Source organism: Urocitellus parryii, chromosome 15 (assembly GCF_045843805.1).
Source record: "Urocitellus parryii isolate mUroPar1 chromosome 15, mUroPar1.hap1, whole genome shotgun sequence".
Taxonomy (NCBI): domain Eukaryota; kingdom Metazoa; phylum Chordata; class Mammalia; order Rodentia; family Sciuridae; genus Urocitellus; species Urocitellus parryii.
In genome coordinates, this window is record NC_135545.1 from 39767295 (window position 1) to 39784653 (window position 17359).

The 17359-nt window shown below is 38.6% G+C and overlaps 1 protein-coding gene across 1 annotated transcript in view; it reads right to left on the minus strand.

The window, feature by feature from the left end:
- Positions 1–5677: 5677 nt before the first annotated feature.
- The window catches only part of Cdh11 (cadherin 11), a 148928-nt gene continuing 137246 nt past the window's right edge, over positions 5678–17359 (minus strand). Inside the window, exons 12-13 of the mRNA XM_026392626.2 lie at positions 9209–9460; positions 5678–6908 (exon numbers count right to left, since the gene is read on the minus strand). Of these exons, the coding sequence (XP_026248411.1) occupies positions 6412–6908; positions 9209–9460 (749 nt within the window). The 3' untranslated portion in view covers positions 5678–6411. The remainder of the gene's footprint in view (positions 6909–9208; positions 9461–17359) is intronic.

Genomic DNA, 17359 nt, shown 5'->3' on the forward strand with positions numbered 1-17359 from the left:
ATCAATCTGGCCACCTCTTTACTAATTCATAGAAGAAAGCAATTTTAAAATTGTATTTCTAAGCACTATTACTTCCGTCGCATCCCAGTTAATGTTTAGGGGCAAGGGAGGAGGGAGAGAACCATTACCACAGCATAAAGTAATTTCCAATTGCCTGAGTACTAAATGATAGAAAAATTGTAGCAAAATTAAACTCATTAGAGTTGGTTTTAAAAAGTAGTTTCTAATTGTGTGTCTTCAAATCTATAAATATTTTCAAAAACTCGTGTCTCCAATAAAAAGGAGTACTGTTTGAACATTGTTCGAACAAATGAGCAAAAATATATGTAACATGAAATTTCTTGTGTTGGAGAGTGTCAGAGTTTGTACAGTTCTTAACAAGCTCATACAAATTTCAAATATTATTTGACACAATGACTGAAATCCAATTATGTACAATTCATCGCTATGTGAATTTGTCTTCTGAAAAACAAAGTACGTAATACCTGTTTTACTTATTTCTTTTTTTTTCTGAGAGAGAGAGAGAGAGAGAGAGAGAGAGAGAGAGAGAGAGAGAATTTTTAATATTTATCTTTTAGTTCTCGGCAGACACAACATCTTTGTTGGTATGTGGTGCTGAGGATCGAACCCGGGCCGCACGCATGCCAGGCGAGCGCGCTACTGCTTGAGCCACATCTCCAGTCCCCCCCCCCCGTTTTACTTATTTCTTTGCCAACATTATGCTATGTATCTTAATCCAACCTAAATGAATCCATTGAACAGAGTGTTGTTTTGTTTTTTAATATTTGGAAGTGGGGGAAATTGTTTTTCAGTTCTCTCTTAACCCAACTCTGTTGTCTTAAGATATCTTGTCTTCTGTTTTGGCTCAGTACAGAGCAAGATGAGAAAGTGAATTAATTTCTGAAGAAAACAGAAGAAACAAGAGGCATGAGGTGATAAATTATTTTCTTATATTGTTCTCAAGCCTCGGATTGGGAAAAATAATATAGACACTCTGAACATAATTGCTCCCTTCCAGTAAGTCCTAGTAACTGATAGTGGCTCTGGAAACACGGATTCCTTTATTCTTCACTGCATGTTGGTAAAGTGGGAATTGTTATTTCTATTGCCCATCTGCGGAAAACAAAATTCAGAGAGGTCAAGATTCATGTCTGAAATCACACAGTTTAGTCAATGTTGGGGCCTGACTTTACACATAGGAGGGTACAGAATGTCACATCCAATGTGGGCTATACTGTTTAACTTCTGAGTTGAGGAGTTGAGCTCTGTGAAAGCTGAGCCTTGGACTAGTGTGTTTATGTGAACCTGTAAGAGATGACCACAGGCTGCCTATCTGTTTCTCAAGGTGATTAAGAACAGTGAAGTCCTATTTAAGTCACTAGGAAACGAGAAATTCCTTCTAAGTCGATGGTGACCAGGAAAGTCAATTCTCACTTCCAATCCACTAAGAAATGACAGGGCTTTAGACACTGGCCTTCAGGTTTGATACATTTTTAATCCTATGATGAAGATAAAGTATTAAACTTCTTTATAAAACATAATATAAACAGCTTTAAAATGACAAGTTGGTTTTTTTTTAATATTTGATTCTCAAAATTCATAGTATAAGAAGATGCAAATCCCAACAGCCTATGACTCTTTCCTCTGCATCACTTTAGACTTAGAAGGCAGCTGAGTCTTTAGGGTGTGACTAGACCCTGGATCCTGCCAGGTGAACAGTTTCTGAAAGTCATAAACGGAATATGTGGAAGGAGGAGATCATCCACCCCCTTCCAAGTTCTCATGCCTAACTCCTCAGCAAGGTCATTGATTGTGAGGAATGGTCAGTCATTGTCATTGGCTTCCTCCACCTTGGTTTAAAAGAGAAACCTCGTGACCCAGGGTGGACACATGAAATGCTTTCTCATCCAGTTGTGACATGATTTCCCGTGTGTGCCTTGGAGAGAAGCTTAACCTCTCTAGTCTACAATGCCCTTCAGCATAAGGCGGTGATCAGTGCACATACTTTGTCTTCTCGTAGGAATAGGATGTGAGTATCCCCACCTGGTACAAGACTCCCTATAGTATGAGTTCAAAAAGTTTCACTATTTGAAGAGAAGAAGTAGCAAGTTAATTGATATTCCCTTCTTATTTTTCAAAGCATTTGTTATACAAAGGTAAGGTTTATGTTGACTAATTATCTTTATTAATAAAACTAAACTCAGCATTACTTTTCAACACCAGAGGGACTTTACCACTGAAACAGTCTTTTGAAAACCCAATTAAGAAGAAACACAGCTATCCTGTGGCCTCAACTCCTTCTCTCAGTTCCCATCTCTACCTCTCCAGTGAGCGGAATGCAATCCCATCTATATGATGACCTGCGCGGCAGGTCCTCTTTCCTCTGGCTGTCCCACAGATATCTCCGATTCCCGTGTCCATTCAAATTCAATTCAGCTTCTTACTCCTGAACCATTTCTCCTTTTCCCATCACAATCTCTGGCTCCAAGATCAGGATGAACTCAAGTTCTCAGATAAGGTAACATCATAAAGGCATTCTCCGGTCACTCCCCAAATCCTGATAAGGGAGCTGTGTCAAAATTCATTCATTATTCAGTGAATGCTTACCGTGTACCTGTTTGGTTTGGGGCACAGTATAAAGAAGTGGGCATACAGTGGAAGACAGATCCAACTCCTGGTGGGTGAATCATATCCCATCCCCAAAAGTCAATAAGCAAAATCAGTTTAAAGAGTGAAAATCCTTAGAAGAAAACCAATTGAGGGTGACCAACTTTAGGTATGAAAGGAGTACATTTTGTTTGTATGGGGAACTAAAAGATGGCCAGGTAGCTGGGAGGAGTAGCTCACTGAAGGTAGGCAGGACTGAGATGGAATTGGAGAGATTTGCCTGGTTGTAGGGTATGCAAAGTAATGGAGTAAAGGGAATGGAATTTATTTTACGACTTGGGGAAGCTGGAGAAGAGGTTTGAGTTATGAAGTCATGTGATCTGAGCTGTGTATTAAAAATATCTCCCTGGTTTCTTCCTGGGAAAATAGATTAGAAAGTATGGAACAGCCAGGAGACAGTGTCAACATCCCAGGTCAGAGAAGAGCACAGCCCAGACCATGCCAAAGCAGGGCAGAAACAGAAAAACCTCTGACCCTTTCTATACCTGATTGAATTATCTTAGGTCCTCATTCTATCTCATTTTGACCTTCACAAGTGCCTTCCTGGAGTGGATCTAGGCTCATATGCTTCTAATCTGTGCTTGTCAGATGAATTTAGCCACTTTTCTGCTCAGAGATCCCGGCTACCTTCCCTGCAACTCATTGTCCTGTAAGGTTCTCACGAAAGGGTAAAAGATGTAATGCAGTTACCCAGGAACAAATTTAGATACTCCTTGACTGGTCCTATCTGATAGAGAGAGCCATGCTCTCTGGGCACCGTGAATGTGCACTTTTAATGTTCTCCAGTCATGTGATAACATGCTTTCTTACCTTCCCTATCATGCAAGGAATCCTGGGGATGCAACTTAGCTAAGTGCAAGATCTGTTCAGAGTTGACACAGTGGGCATAAACTCCATGCATGCTCAGCACCTTGTCATCTCCTGTTACATCTTTTATCTTATTGGCTCCTCCCCTCAACCTTGTAGTGTCAGGGGAGGTAGATGTGCTTAAAGGTAACAGTTGGTTATGAGACAACAGGGTAGATATTTCAGTCAAGGGTTTGGAAAATTGAACCATGCTCATGAAGATAGCAGAATTCAGCCTGCATCCTCAGGTAGCTAGTAGGGTCTGCAAAATAAGATGCTGATGAATGAGTGCATCAATGAATGGATGGATGAATGATGAATCTAAACAATGCACATTATTCAAGACAAGAAGAGAACAGCATTCTCTTTTTAGGCTCATCAATGCCATAAGCAGTGATTACATTGTTCTGAGGGAAAGAAGGACCACTTAAACCAAGATTGCTTTGAAGGTTGTAGATTCCAAATGAAAAAGGACTCCACTAGTTGGGAAAGACATTTTATTTTCAAGCTTCTAAGAGGGTTCTACAAACAATAGAATCTTAAAGTAAAAAAATGGAAAAGATTTTTTTTAAAAAAGAAAAACAAGTATTTTTAACTACTGAAAAGTAGACAACCTTTAAAAAAAAACTTTGACATAAAAATGTGAAAATGTCATTGTCAACTCTATTTCAAATACATTCCTAGAAGGAAAAAAAAAAAAGATCATCCACGGTGATGGGGTTACTTGTTACTTACAGCTGTAAACGTGTTTAAGTGCTATCCATATTCCTTTTGAGTTATTTCTTCATTTCAAATTCAATTGGAGATCTGTGCAAATCTAGCAAAATATTCTTTGGATTACAAAAACTATATAAAAAAATGAACACAACCTGCAATTATGGAAGCACTGAGAATGTGCAATCCTTCACCAAAATGAAAGATTCTAAAGTGACATTGTCCACAGAATTCATTCCATTGAAGTGGTCAGCCAATTTGATTTAAATGCAAAGTAAAAGGGGAGTGAGCACTTCATAAAAACATTTCTCTTTGTATGCATTTGGACTGAGTTCATAAAAACAGTATATAACAGGATATCAGGAAAGGTTAAAACAAACTTTCATGACAATTTAAAAATTGTCTGCAATCCACGAAAATTCATGTCCCCTGGGTTTAGGGAAGAAGAGGGAAAGTACTTGCAGCATGATTCCTGTGGTCCTTCCCCCAAGTATTGCTACGTTTTTGACCTGTGGCCCAACTGTGCAAGTGAAATGTCCTTCATATAAGTCCCAAGGGGACTTCAGGTGACTGCAGGCGTACTCACGGATCAAATGGTATCACCCTCAGAATCCAGCATGGTCTCTGCTTTCCTTTTGAGCTTATGGCCCAAAGCATACTCTAAAACAAGGGTTGGAAGTGAATTTGCCCTTTCTCTTAGCAAAACTAAAAATGCCACATTAAGCTACATTAAAGTTACAGGAGGAAAAAAAATGAGCCATTTCAACTGTCAGAGTCTTACAATAGCCTGGTAAGATTAACATAAAGAAAAATAACACTGGAGTATGGAGCAAATTTAATTTTTGACTCTTTCCTCCTTCAACTCCCAAATGCTCAGGGTAGGGAATAAAATACATACCTTGAACATTTAGAGTCCTGATAGTTTTCATTCCGCCATGGATTTGTCTCTCACAACCATGAGATCACTGATATACAAGATAAATGCATATTATGTAACACATATTGCAAAATCGTAGAATGATCTAGATCTTTAACATCTTCCTTTCTTAAAAGATGTGTGTGAAGAGAAGCAGGAATGCTAATGCCAAGAATTGTACAAAAAAAAAGAAATATATATGTATATATATATCTATATATCTATATATATGCTTTACATGATCTTACAGAATTTTGCCCCCAAGAAAACATTTGCAAAACATATTTGACTTTAAATAAACAGTAAAAGCAGCAGACTACAACAGATCATAAATAGGGTTATTAAAAGATCACAATTAAATTAGAAATATAAATGGATCATTAGAAATCCTTAATTTCTTTCAATGTTAAGAATCAAACCCAGAATTAAAAAAGAATCTTTTTTTTTATTTCAAAGGTTGCTTCTTATATTGAAGCTCATATTAAAGCAACAGTACAATGTTCATAAAATATAAGTGTGATGCTGTAACATTTTCTTACATGTCAGAATACTGATATTTGTATGTATACTAAAATAAGAACTTTAAAATTGTACAAATAGATACATTAAAAATGACATAGAAATAGGGCGCTTCTCACTGAAACAAGACAGTTATATCTGGCACGTATTAGTTTAAGATGAAAGTAGAAGCGAAAAGATTTACAAGAATCAGCAGTAACAAGATTGATGCTCAAGAGACATAATTGTACATTGTATTGTACATACATCGTATGGGTTTAAGCTGGCTGAATATTATATATTTCAAGTTTAAAAATGCACTACATAGAGAGTGTCCATAGTTTAAGGCGAAATTACAGCTCAGAACTGTTGTCCTTTGAAATTTTGTGGAAGCTTCTTTGACAAATTAAAAAAAAAGAAGAAGAAGAAGAAGACTTGGATGTTCATAACACATAAACAATTTCCCTTCATTGTAAGTTCACCATTAGACTTCTTCAGTTAAATATTTTGTATGCCAAGTGGTTTTTCTCTAGCGAAGTTGATAAACAACCTCAATATTTGCCTTTTTTTTGTGTGTGGGAAAAGGTACTTCACAGTATTTACCACTTTGATGTCCTTGCAGTTTTATTAAACGTATCCTCTCTGTAAAACTTTGCTTGTTTTAAATGAGCCTTTCCTTGATTTTTTTTAAAAAAATACCTGTTTACACATCTTCTAGATTCTTGAGAACGCCAGACACAGTTCTTAAGGCCAAATTTGTATTGTTATTGTTAAGAATCGTCATCAAAAGTGTCTTTGGAACCGTACAAGTCCGCTAGTTTCTTAAAACGAGGTCCCCAGTTCTGTAGATAGTCATAGTCCAAGTCCGAGTCGGTGGTGGCCGACTCTAAGGAGCTCAGGGACCCGGCCACCGAGCCCCTGCCTTCGTAACCATAGATTTGGATGGAGTCGTAAGGGGGTGCAGTGGGGTCGTTATCTGCCTCCTGTATTCTCGTGTTGATGAAGTCGTCCACGTCCACGCTGTTGGGTGCTGGCCGGAGCCCGGGCCTAGGCATGTACTGGTACTCGGGTTTGATGTCTTTGCGAGGGATAAATCCATTGATACCGTCGGGGTTCTGGAGGGTGGCGATGTCGAAGGCTTCAGTGTCTTCCTCCCCTCCCCCTTCATCATCATAGGTGATGATGTTCTCACGGACATCCTCCTCCTCAAAAACAATCAGGGGCTCTTTCTTTTGCCTTCTTAGGGTCACAAACAGCACTACGATGACTACAGGGAAAGAAGAAGAAGGTAAGTGTGGCAAAGCCCAGTTTCCCCAGATTCTTTGCCTAGTGTTTTGTTTCCCAAGAACCTCAAGTAGGTCTGTGTTTCAGAACTGGAAGCCACAGAGGGAAGGAGAGCTTTGCCAGGAATCCCCAGCAATGTGCAAAACTGACTTCTGCCTGGCTGTCTCTGCAAAGGGCCGCCATGAGAACATTATACCCAGTGGTCTGGCAGGTTGGCACTTTGGAACTTGGCAAATGGATGCTGCCACTATTTGGCAGCCATTTGCCTAAATATCGGGAAGATTCTAAATGTGCATTCTCTTAAAAGGGGTTAAGGGCCACTTTGGTTTTTGCCAAGAAGGGAGTTGCCATTCCCAACTTTAAGAGTGAGGACATTCAGAGAACTCAGGACCTACCTTCCTATAGGAGGTAAAAACTAGATACTTCCCAGAGTTCTGGGGATCAACATTAACCCTACTTTATAATAATATCAAGAAACTATCATGAAGGTGAGAGGAGGGGACAGTTGTGAAGACCCCAGGAGAAAAATCTACTTTTTGAACATAAAAATAAATAGTGTTATCCGAAACCCCAGATAAAGCAATCTTATTTCTTTCCTGGGAGAGGTATTCCATTTAGTCTGGACAACTGGGAGGAATGAGCAGAGTCACTCATAAGGAAAACCTGGACACTGTTTTCTCCTGTAACCATTTCCTCTGCCCCTACACTCACCCACCAAGAGGCTTCTGTAATGTTTTGGTTTTTTTTTTTTTAAGACTCTCCTCAACACTCAGCAAGACTGAGAGGAAAGTTTGTGGCTGAATTTGACAAGGAGACTGAGAGCCCTTTGGGGGCTCTGTGACAGAGGATTAGGGATTGCAATTGCCTTGGACTCCATGAGGATTAGGGATTGCAATTGCCTTGGACTCCATGAGGTCCCCAGAGGTCTGTGCCTTTTTCTGCAAGCACTTTTGCCCACCCAGATGGTTTTCACTTTCTTTGCTTGGCTGACACTTTTTGATCTTTCACCATGAAACATTTTCTGGCATCCCATCCCGACATTACACAGGGCTATTGGCATGGGCTCCATCCACCAATGAATCCTGTTTTACTATCATTGAAACATTTATTACAGGTTTACACGTCTGTCTCTCCCAGGATCAGTTCTTCAGGGATCCCTCTGATGGGAGTACCCCTTTCATCAGCTAGAAACTGCTTCTGTAGCTGCTATATCTATGACATCTTCCAGGAAGACGTGTCTGACTTTCTCAGGTGATGCAGGCACTTTCTACTCTGTGCCCACACTACCTTTGTGTCATGTCTCTATCATAGCACTCATGTAGAACCTCTATTTACTTTGTCCATGAAAACCTTCCTTGATAGACCATGGACTCCTGCAGCATAGAGTTCTTGCATAATTCTCTTTATGCCTGGGAGCCTAAGATAGGTGGCCTGGTCTCCAGATAATACTCAACTATTATTAAACTTGATTTTCTAGCTATTTTCTACAGAATCAGTCCCATTAATTCATTTAATGGAGAAACAAACATCTTGGGGAAAGCATACGTTTGGTGTCAGATAATCTTGGGTTTGGGGTCTGATTCTGAAACTCACTTACTTCTGAGAGGTTGGGACAAATCATCTAATGTTCCTGAGGCCCAGCAATGACAGAGTTATCATCTGCTCATTGGAGTTGATACAGAGTGGACCATAGATGGAACACCACTACAGAAGTCAGGGGCCTAGCTCAGTTGGCAATCTGCAGTAAAGCAGCCATAAGCTGAGGAAGCATGTGCACAGATATTGTGAAGAATGACGACAGCCAGCTGACATGCTTTCCTTTCCTAGAGTCCTTCACACACTGTCATTTTTCTCATCATGGCCCTTCCTGTCCCCTTGGTCCCTAACCCTTCTTCCTCCTGTGAGGCAAGACTCTTGCACATATAGCAAGTCACTGCCTAAACCCCTCATATGCAAAACCCTCTCTGATGTCTCTCTAGCATGCACATTGCTTTTGCTACCCAGTCTTGTGATACACATCCAGCAAGATGCTCATCACAACTTTATTTCCACTCTATCCATGTGCTTGTTTAACTTCATGCTCTGCTACTGTCCCATGAAACTCAGGAGAGCTGGCACCCACCCCCCTCCATTTTTTTTTTAATTTTTTATTTTGCTTAAGCTGTGTCCACAGTACACAGCATGGACGTGGTCATCAGCCAGGACTTGAGAAACACAAGTTTCAAGGATGTGTTTTCAAGGATGTGGATCTGACTGTGGCAGCCAACCAGGGAAACCCCTTACCTAGGAGAATAACGATGCAGGCAAGGATGGCGATGAGTGCCCCTGTGCTCAGGCCGGCATTCAGGATGTAGGCTTCGGCATTACAGGAGAGCAGCGCCCCGTTCACGTCGCACCCACAGACTTTGATGGTGAGGGTGTTGGTGCTGCTCATAGGCGGGATCCCCCCATCACTGATCACTATGGGCAGGAGGTATAGATCCTGCTTCTGCCGACTGAAGCCTCCACGCCGGGCATACACTCCTGCCGTGTTATCTGTTGGAAGAGGGGAGACAAGGTGTGCTTTCATATCAAGACCATTCCAATCACCGTTGCATTCAGCTTGCAAAATTGAAAAGCACTCTTGTCATCACAAAGGTTAACAACCAGAATACTCCCACTTGTTCTTTAAGCATCTACAGAGATCGATGTCATTTGGCACGGTAAGAACACAGACGAATCTCTCTGTATTTCGGAAAGAAACTCAGAAGTTTCTTTTGGATTTGGTCTGTACCAAACTCCTTCATTGGCAAGAAAACCACACTTTTGGGGGTTGGGTGTTGTCCCCGTTTATCAGGCACAACACAAAAGCCTGAGGTTCAACTACATATTTCTTGTTAGCATAGCTTGTAGTTAAAAATTTAAGTGAGTGTGAGAGCTAACAAACAGAAAAAGCTTCTTTCTCATGCTTACTTTTTTTTTTACTTCATATAAAACAGTTTGTCAATTTGTGTGTGTTTTAAAGAAATTCTAACTCCACCCTCAAACCTTCCCCAAATTGTAGACCCACTCATAAGTCCCAAAGGATAACCTCTTTATAAAAGAGGAGATATTTTATAAACCTTAAGGCAGATTCAGAGCTTCTTTGAAATGCAAACATAATCAGCTACCTGTTTAACAGCTCCACCCTCTCTGCTTAAAAAAGATTGTTTTCTCTGGGATCCACATAACACAGCCCACCCTTGCAAGTGGACTATGGGCTACTTCCTTTGTCTAGACTTTACCTTGCCTTCCAGGTTCATGTCCTGCCTCTTTCTACAGGAGCCAGTTCAGACCCACCCAGAGAACTCACTTCTGGCTTCCCAGAATGCTTTTCCATGTGCCTGGTCTTTTCAGCCATTGCTCTCTTGCCCCTCAAAACTGTTCATTTTATGATGAGAGCTGAACTTCTCAGGACTCAAAATCAACTTCCAAAGCTATCTTTTCAAGGAGGCCCTCCTAGGCCTCTCCATCTCCTTTGGGTCTCACCACACTGTATATTCCTACAGAAATAGGTACCCTACTCTTCTACCATGATTTGTTGACATAACCACTTTGACTTCAATGAGACTATGAACGTCTGGAGAACGATGGATTTTTATCTGATTCATCTGAGGTTCTCCAATGACAGAAACACAGTAGACAATAAATATTTGTTGAACAAATGTGTTCTGGGAAGAATTTCACCCAAATTCCAGATGTTGGCTTTCATAAATTGCTCAATCTTTTGTAACCTATGATCCCAAAGCACTTCTTCATCATTTTTTGTACCAACCAAAAATATTTTTTCCAGAATAGGTTTTCTGGAGGGAAAGCACTGGTATTATAAAATAGTGGAAAATTTTAATGCACTTTACCAAATTATACACAAACACGCACGCACACACACAGTGATCTCTAATGTGGCCTGCCTGTTATAGCAACATGAATTCTATAACCAACATCCTGGCTCAAAAGATGGAAGGACTTAAATAGGTTGACAGTACTATAAATTTGCTATGATTTAAAGACTCTTAAAATTAAATTAAAGTCGGGTGTGGTGGCACATGCTTGTAATCCCAGTGGCTCTGGAGGCTGAAGCAAGAGAATGGTGAATTCAAAGCCAACTTCAGCAAAAGTGAAGTTCTAAGCAACTCAGTAAGAACCTGTCTCTAAATAAAATTCAAAAATAGAGCTGGGGATGTGGATCAGTGGTTAAGTACACCTGAGTTCAATTCCCTGTCCCCCCTACCGCCAAAAAAAATTAAATTGATATATGTTAGGTTAAAGAAAATGCAATTCATACTGTGTGAGATCATATATGGTGGATTCGCTCTTCTATAAGGTAAGTAGACATTCCAAGTATTGCAGAAAATGTGCCTGCATTCTCTGGCTTGATTCTCAACCCTTGACAGATTCTCAACCCTTCACTGCCAACACTGCAATCAAAACAAGGCAGAAGAGCCCTCCCACCTTTCCATATGTTCTAAATTTTGCATAATTGGTATATTTTGCTGTTCTCAGTGGAAAAAAAATTACATGTACTGTGGAAAATTGTGAAAAAAAGAGAAAATTAACCAAGTAATAATTAGTCATCTGACTGTTCTTTTCCTGTCCTAGGCTATACCAATGACCGCTCACTTAGCCACTAAATTTAAACACCTATAATTCAATATTTCAAAATTTTATTGTCTTATATTACATTGTTTTGTGTTCAAACAAGACTTTCAAAAAAAATAAAAGTTCTAATATTTTCCTCATTTTAATGACCTGAAATGTCCTAATACCATCATAAATAAAAACAAACATTAAATTTTTAAGAAGAAAAATAAATTAATTAAATTGCTCGGTCAAATATAGCTCTGATATGGATGATGTCCCCAGTAGATCATTTACTTGGATTTCTATTCGATCCTACTCTGTTACCCTTGATTTTATGGTTGAAGGGAAAGTGGGTAGGGTGTTTTTGTTTTTATCAATTTGTGGGAGCCATAATTTAAAACCTATTCTTCAATGAGCCATCCCTGGAATATGCACCCTAGATCCCAGCAGGCGGGCCTGCCCATGAAAGTAATTGAAACTCAAACACTAATGGAAAACATGGATCTGAGAATATCACCAGCATGTGGATTCAAGATGTTTCATGTTTAGAACAGCTGAGTCCTCTCAGACACACTGAAACTACCACATAAAAGCTTGTGAAAGTACCCAGGGAACTGAACCATCGACAGTCTATGAAGGAAAGTTCAGTAGAAACTCAAAAACTTTGGAAAAAAAAAAAACTCTATATCTTCTAGTAAAACATATTTTACATAGAGATTTTAAGATCAATTCAGGAGATGGGAAAAAATGCTCAGAAGGTCTCCTCTAGACATACTCATTATGTGCTTTAGGATGAGTCATTTGTTTTCCCATCCAGAACCTCACTTGCTTATCTTTAAAATAAGAAGGCCAAGTCATATCAAGCATGTCTCCCAGTGTGGTTACTGAAACTAGATAATGTGATAAGAGCCAGTGATGTTCCTCTGAACTGTGCTTCCAGAAGGCTCAGGGAATACTTCAGCCAGAAAACTGAAAACTCAGTATTGAGACCCTTTAGCCCTGGGGACCTAGTAAAGTGTGTACAATAGGTAAGAGACTTATCGACCAATCTAGCTTGACATTTAGATGGTCTGTGTGCATACCCTGTTTTCCCCTGTTGCCTTGTGGCCTAGGATCCTATTTTTTTGTGGTCCACTCTGAATACTGATCAAAAATATCCACTATAGTCAAGAACAATTGAAAATCATATTCAGGCACACAAATGGAAAAAAAAATAAATTAACAATAATAACAAAACAACTCTTCTGGAAACCACTTTTGTAACTTAAGTTTGACCGTGGATTCTCTCTCATACAAATTATTGTAAGTAGCCAGCCACTTCCTAGTTTTGACAGAGTTCTGCTACTGTGGGATAGCCTCCTGGCGGAGGTTTATGGGTGACCCAAGGGTAAAAAGAGGTTCCGTGAGGACACATTAACAGAAGATTGTCAGAGTGGCTCCTTGGTTAATAGGATGAGCCAGGGAAAGATTGATATCTTGTCAATTCAAAAATTTCCATGAATAGATTTCTCAGATCTTTCTCCTATCTCTATAAAACCTCTAATGAGCAAAACACTTAGTCTGGGGGAGGAGGTCATACAGAGCTGGGTGTGCATCTTGAATCTTCTACATATTAATTGCCTGACTTTAGACATATTAACATCCTGAGTTTCTGTATTCTCATCTGTTCAACTAATAATTTTTAGGATTAAATTTGTTACCATTCATAAATGCACTTAGCACTTATGAATGTGCCAGCCCTGTTGGAGATGCTCAGGAAATATTAATTCTTTTCTGGAAGCTCTTCTCTTTGAGCAGTAGACTAATGAGGAAGAGAAACTTATTGGCAAGGAGAGGAAAGTGAATTCTTGGAAATGTCATCCCAGCTTTGAATGCGATTGCCTACACAGAAGAGCTCATCATCCAGAGGTAAGAAAATAGTTCACACTCTTCAGTCTTTGGCAATACGTTGCCCAGGCTAAGAAAGTTCTTTTCAAGCACCTCCGTTTTTCATCTTGATACCCAGTGTTCTCATTCTTGGACACAGATATGTAACCTCTTCCATTTCTTCCCCACTTGGATACAACTTGCAAATGGTGCCATTAATTACTGGAATATGTCATGCACATATTGTGGTGTTCCTATTCATGGAAAAATAAATTCAGGTTTCAAAATCTTTATATCTAAAACCTGGACTCCTAATCATGTGTTGTTTTTACCCGTACACTTTCTTATGATGCTGACAAAATGCAAAGGTTCTGATAATGATGGTCTCCATGGCACCAGTTTGGGAATGCAAATATGAGGGTTATGATGATGATGTGACCCAACGGAGGGACATAAAATTTGACACTAAAAGAGAAAATTATGATGGAGAAACACAACTTAATAGGTGGAAGCCATTGGGTGTCAATCTTGCAATAGCCAAAGAAAGAAATTAGGAGCATAGGAAAATAGGCAATATAACAACATAGTTCCTGTATGCTAACAACTGAAAGGGAGGAAACAATACAGCAAAGGACTAGAACATTCTGCCTTCACCATGACATCAGAAGAGAGGCTCCTGGGGTGACTAAAGCCCTTAAGCCCTTAGGACAGTCTTTCCTGCTACCCCTTGCCCCTTGTCTACCTCCCTCTGAAGGTAGAGACCCCTCCCCCTTGCTTGACCTCATCAGCGATCTTTTTAGCCTATGAATCAAGGTCATGGGTGCCATGAGGCTGAGCCATGTTTCTAGGCTATTAAATTGGGAGAATCTAGGTCAAGTCTTGGTCCCAGGGAAGTATTCTGTTTATTTTTGACCCAGATCCACCTGCAGTACAAACCTAAGAGACAAAATCGATCTGCGTACTGAAATAAATAAATAGATAGATAGATAGATAAATAAATAAATAAAATTCCCTGTGCTTGAAGACAGGTAGCTATCCCACTCATGGGCAGAATAGCAATGACTTTCCTCTGGGCCCACTCCACTTTCCTTAGGAATGTGACAATAGCTCTATAAAGACAATGAAAAAAAAAACCCATATATAAGCATACATGTAAAACATATATATATATATATATATATATATACATATGTATATATATATATGTACACACACATATATGCAATCCCAAAAGTCTTCATGAATTCTTAAATAATTTCAGAATACATGGTACACCATTACAAAGGACATCATCTGAAAGAATCCTTTAGATTTATTTTATATTGATTGAAATAAGTGAATCTTAAATTTTTCTTTTTAGTTTCTTAGTTCAGTCAGTGTTTGCCACCTTAGATCAGAAATAACAAAAATTTCAAATAGTATTTTAGAGTGTGTAGCATGTATACATACATTGTCACTATTGCTCATAGAATAACTTACAAGCTTGTGTGCACATCCTTGTTTTCTTGCCTTTCTGAATGCCCTGCGGATGTCTCCCAACGTGCAGTCACTGTACATCCTGAACGTTTACATACTCCCAGTGATGGTTTCAGGGTCTGTCTTCTCCACCAGGCAGTGCGTTCTTTAAGTGCAGGGAGCTTGACTCACTCATCTGTTCACTGATCTCTGTGCATTTAGAGGTGTTGTGTGTGTTGGCATGATGAATGGCTGAACACTATTCTTTTCAATACATCTCAAATCAATCTGGCTTTGCCTACAGCCACATTGTACTGATTCATTATCTTGCAGTCAATTTTCAGTCTCTATCTTTTCCCATTCCTCACTTTGGGACCCAACTTGATGAATGCTGCCTATATCGTAAGACTATTGCTCCTGATAAATATCCTCATATTTTTTTCTTATTATTCTTTTCTTATTATTTAGATTGAGTTAGCTTCAACTACACAACATTTATTGAGCTTCTAATATGGACAAACACTCTTCATTGTTCCTTTCATACTAACCCCTAATATTTTTAATATTATTAAACTTCATTGTTCCTTTCATACTAACCCCAAATATTTTAAATATTATTAATATTAATAAATATTCTTAACCCCAAATGTTTTTCAAATTATGTGCAGAACATGTAACTATACTTAATTGCATAGAAAAGAAAACTGAGAAGCAAAGAAGAAGCAATTCAGACAAAAATATGGAAAATACAAACAAAATTGGATTTAAACTTTTGTAGATTTAACTATACTTTACTTGCATGTGGCTGATGTCAGAATATTGATATTATTGAATGTCAATTAAGCTAGTGCCTTTTTATCAAGTTTCTCCAACATGGCTGGTTAATTAGGTGAATTTCATCATAGCCTATAGCTAGACAAAGAGAGACTCCATTTCTAGATAAAAGACCAGCTCTTAGGAATCTAATAATTTTGTGGTGGAGAAACCCACAAAGAATCAATATCTCATTTATGTTCCTACAACATTTCTAAAAACATACATACACACACTTTAGAAACAAACCGATATGCAAAAGGCAAAAATAAATCTGCTATTTTCCCAATAGTATGAAATGAAGACAATGCTACCATGAAGTGAAATCAATAAGAGCTGAGCCTTAAAACACTAATGAAAAGTATGATTTGATCTGAAACTCTGATGGATAAAATGTCTGCCAGCTGAATCAAGAAGTTACAGAGTATGGAGTGAGAAAGTGATTATGTGGTGGGATCTGTGAAATAAGAAGTAGATTTCACTATAGTAAGTACAAAAAAGAATACACAGTAGGCATAACTGCTCATATGCATGCGTGAAATTCAAGCATGTAGGTATGACACAGAATCGTGTATTGTTTGTTGGCATTGGTCATGTTTTCATTGCAATAAAGTTAATAAAAGTTAGCAAGTTAAGCACTAAGGGGAACTTGGAAAGAACAATACATCTAATCTACCAAGAAGACCTATTTTTCGTTTCTTAAGAAGATGAGGGGGTAGGACACAGATAAACCATGTTTTGTGTAGAAAAACTGCAGTCATAGATTTCATGCATGAAAGAAACATAATTATTTACAGAAGTGAAAATGGCAGGACATTAAAAGACATCTGCCATTTTGATCTGCCAGCAGCACAACTTCCATATTGGAGCAATTAAGGGGGAAAAATATATTCCACAAAAATCTGCTTAGCTATCTTTAAACTATAAAAGTGGGAAAAAAATCAGAAGTATATTTGGTGCTGCTCATAAAAGAGAAATGTCCTTAGTTTAGGGAAAAATGAAAAGAAAAGAATTATTCAAGGAAAACCCAACTTGATGATATTACTCAGCGAACCCTATTTTTCATGCAAACGTTTTTGGGATTTGGGGTTGTTGTTTTTTTCTTTTGTTTTTTAAACAGTGCAAAATTCACCATGAATGTATCAGAGCTCATTTGATTCTGCATATTGATCCATTTTGGATTAGCATTATACTTGCAGATTAAATAAATTTAAAGATCACGTCTTCTTGGCTCCAAGCCTCAGGTGTTCAATATAACTTTGTGTAAAAATAAGTGAATGAATGAATGGAATAATTGAGTGATGGGGCATGGGTAGCTTTAGAATATTTTAGTATTAAACAATATTTTCTCTTTCTTTCGCTTGAAGCTTCTCTCATAATACAATCATTTTTCTACAATAAGTAACCCCTGAAACTTCTGAAGACTATACACAAACATTACAAAGTGTTATCCACTCTTTCACTTTTTAGTTCACATTTTTAGTCACCCCACTTTTTTTTTTTAAGTGTTGGAATACTATCCTCAAGAAGCTTATATTCTGTGGTCGACAAGAAAATGCATGATTAGAATATAGAGTGATCATTAAAATAATAGAAGTCTGTGCAGTGTTCTCAGAGCACAGAGAAGGAAGCATGCCCAGTGACCGTAGCTGCCTGGCAAGGCTTCAAGAGACAACTACATCTATCATGAGGCTTAAAAAA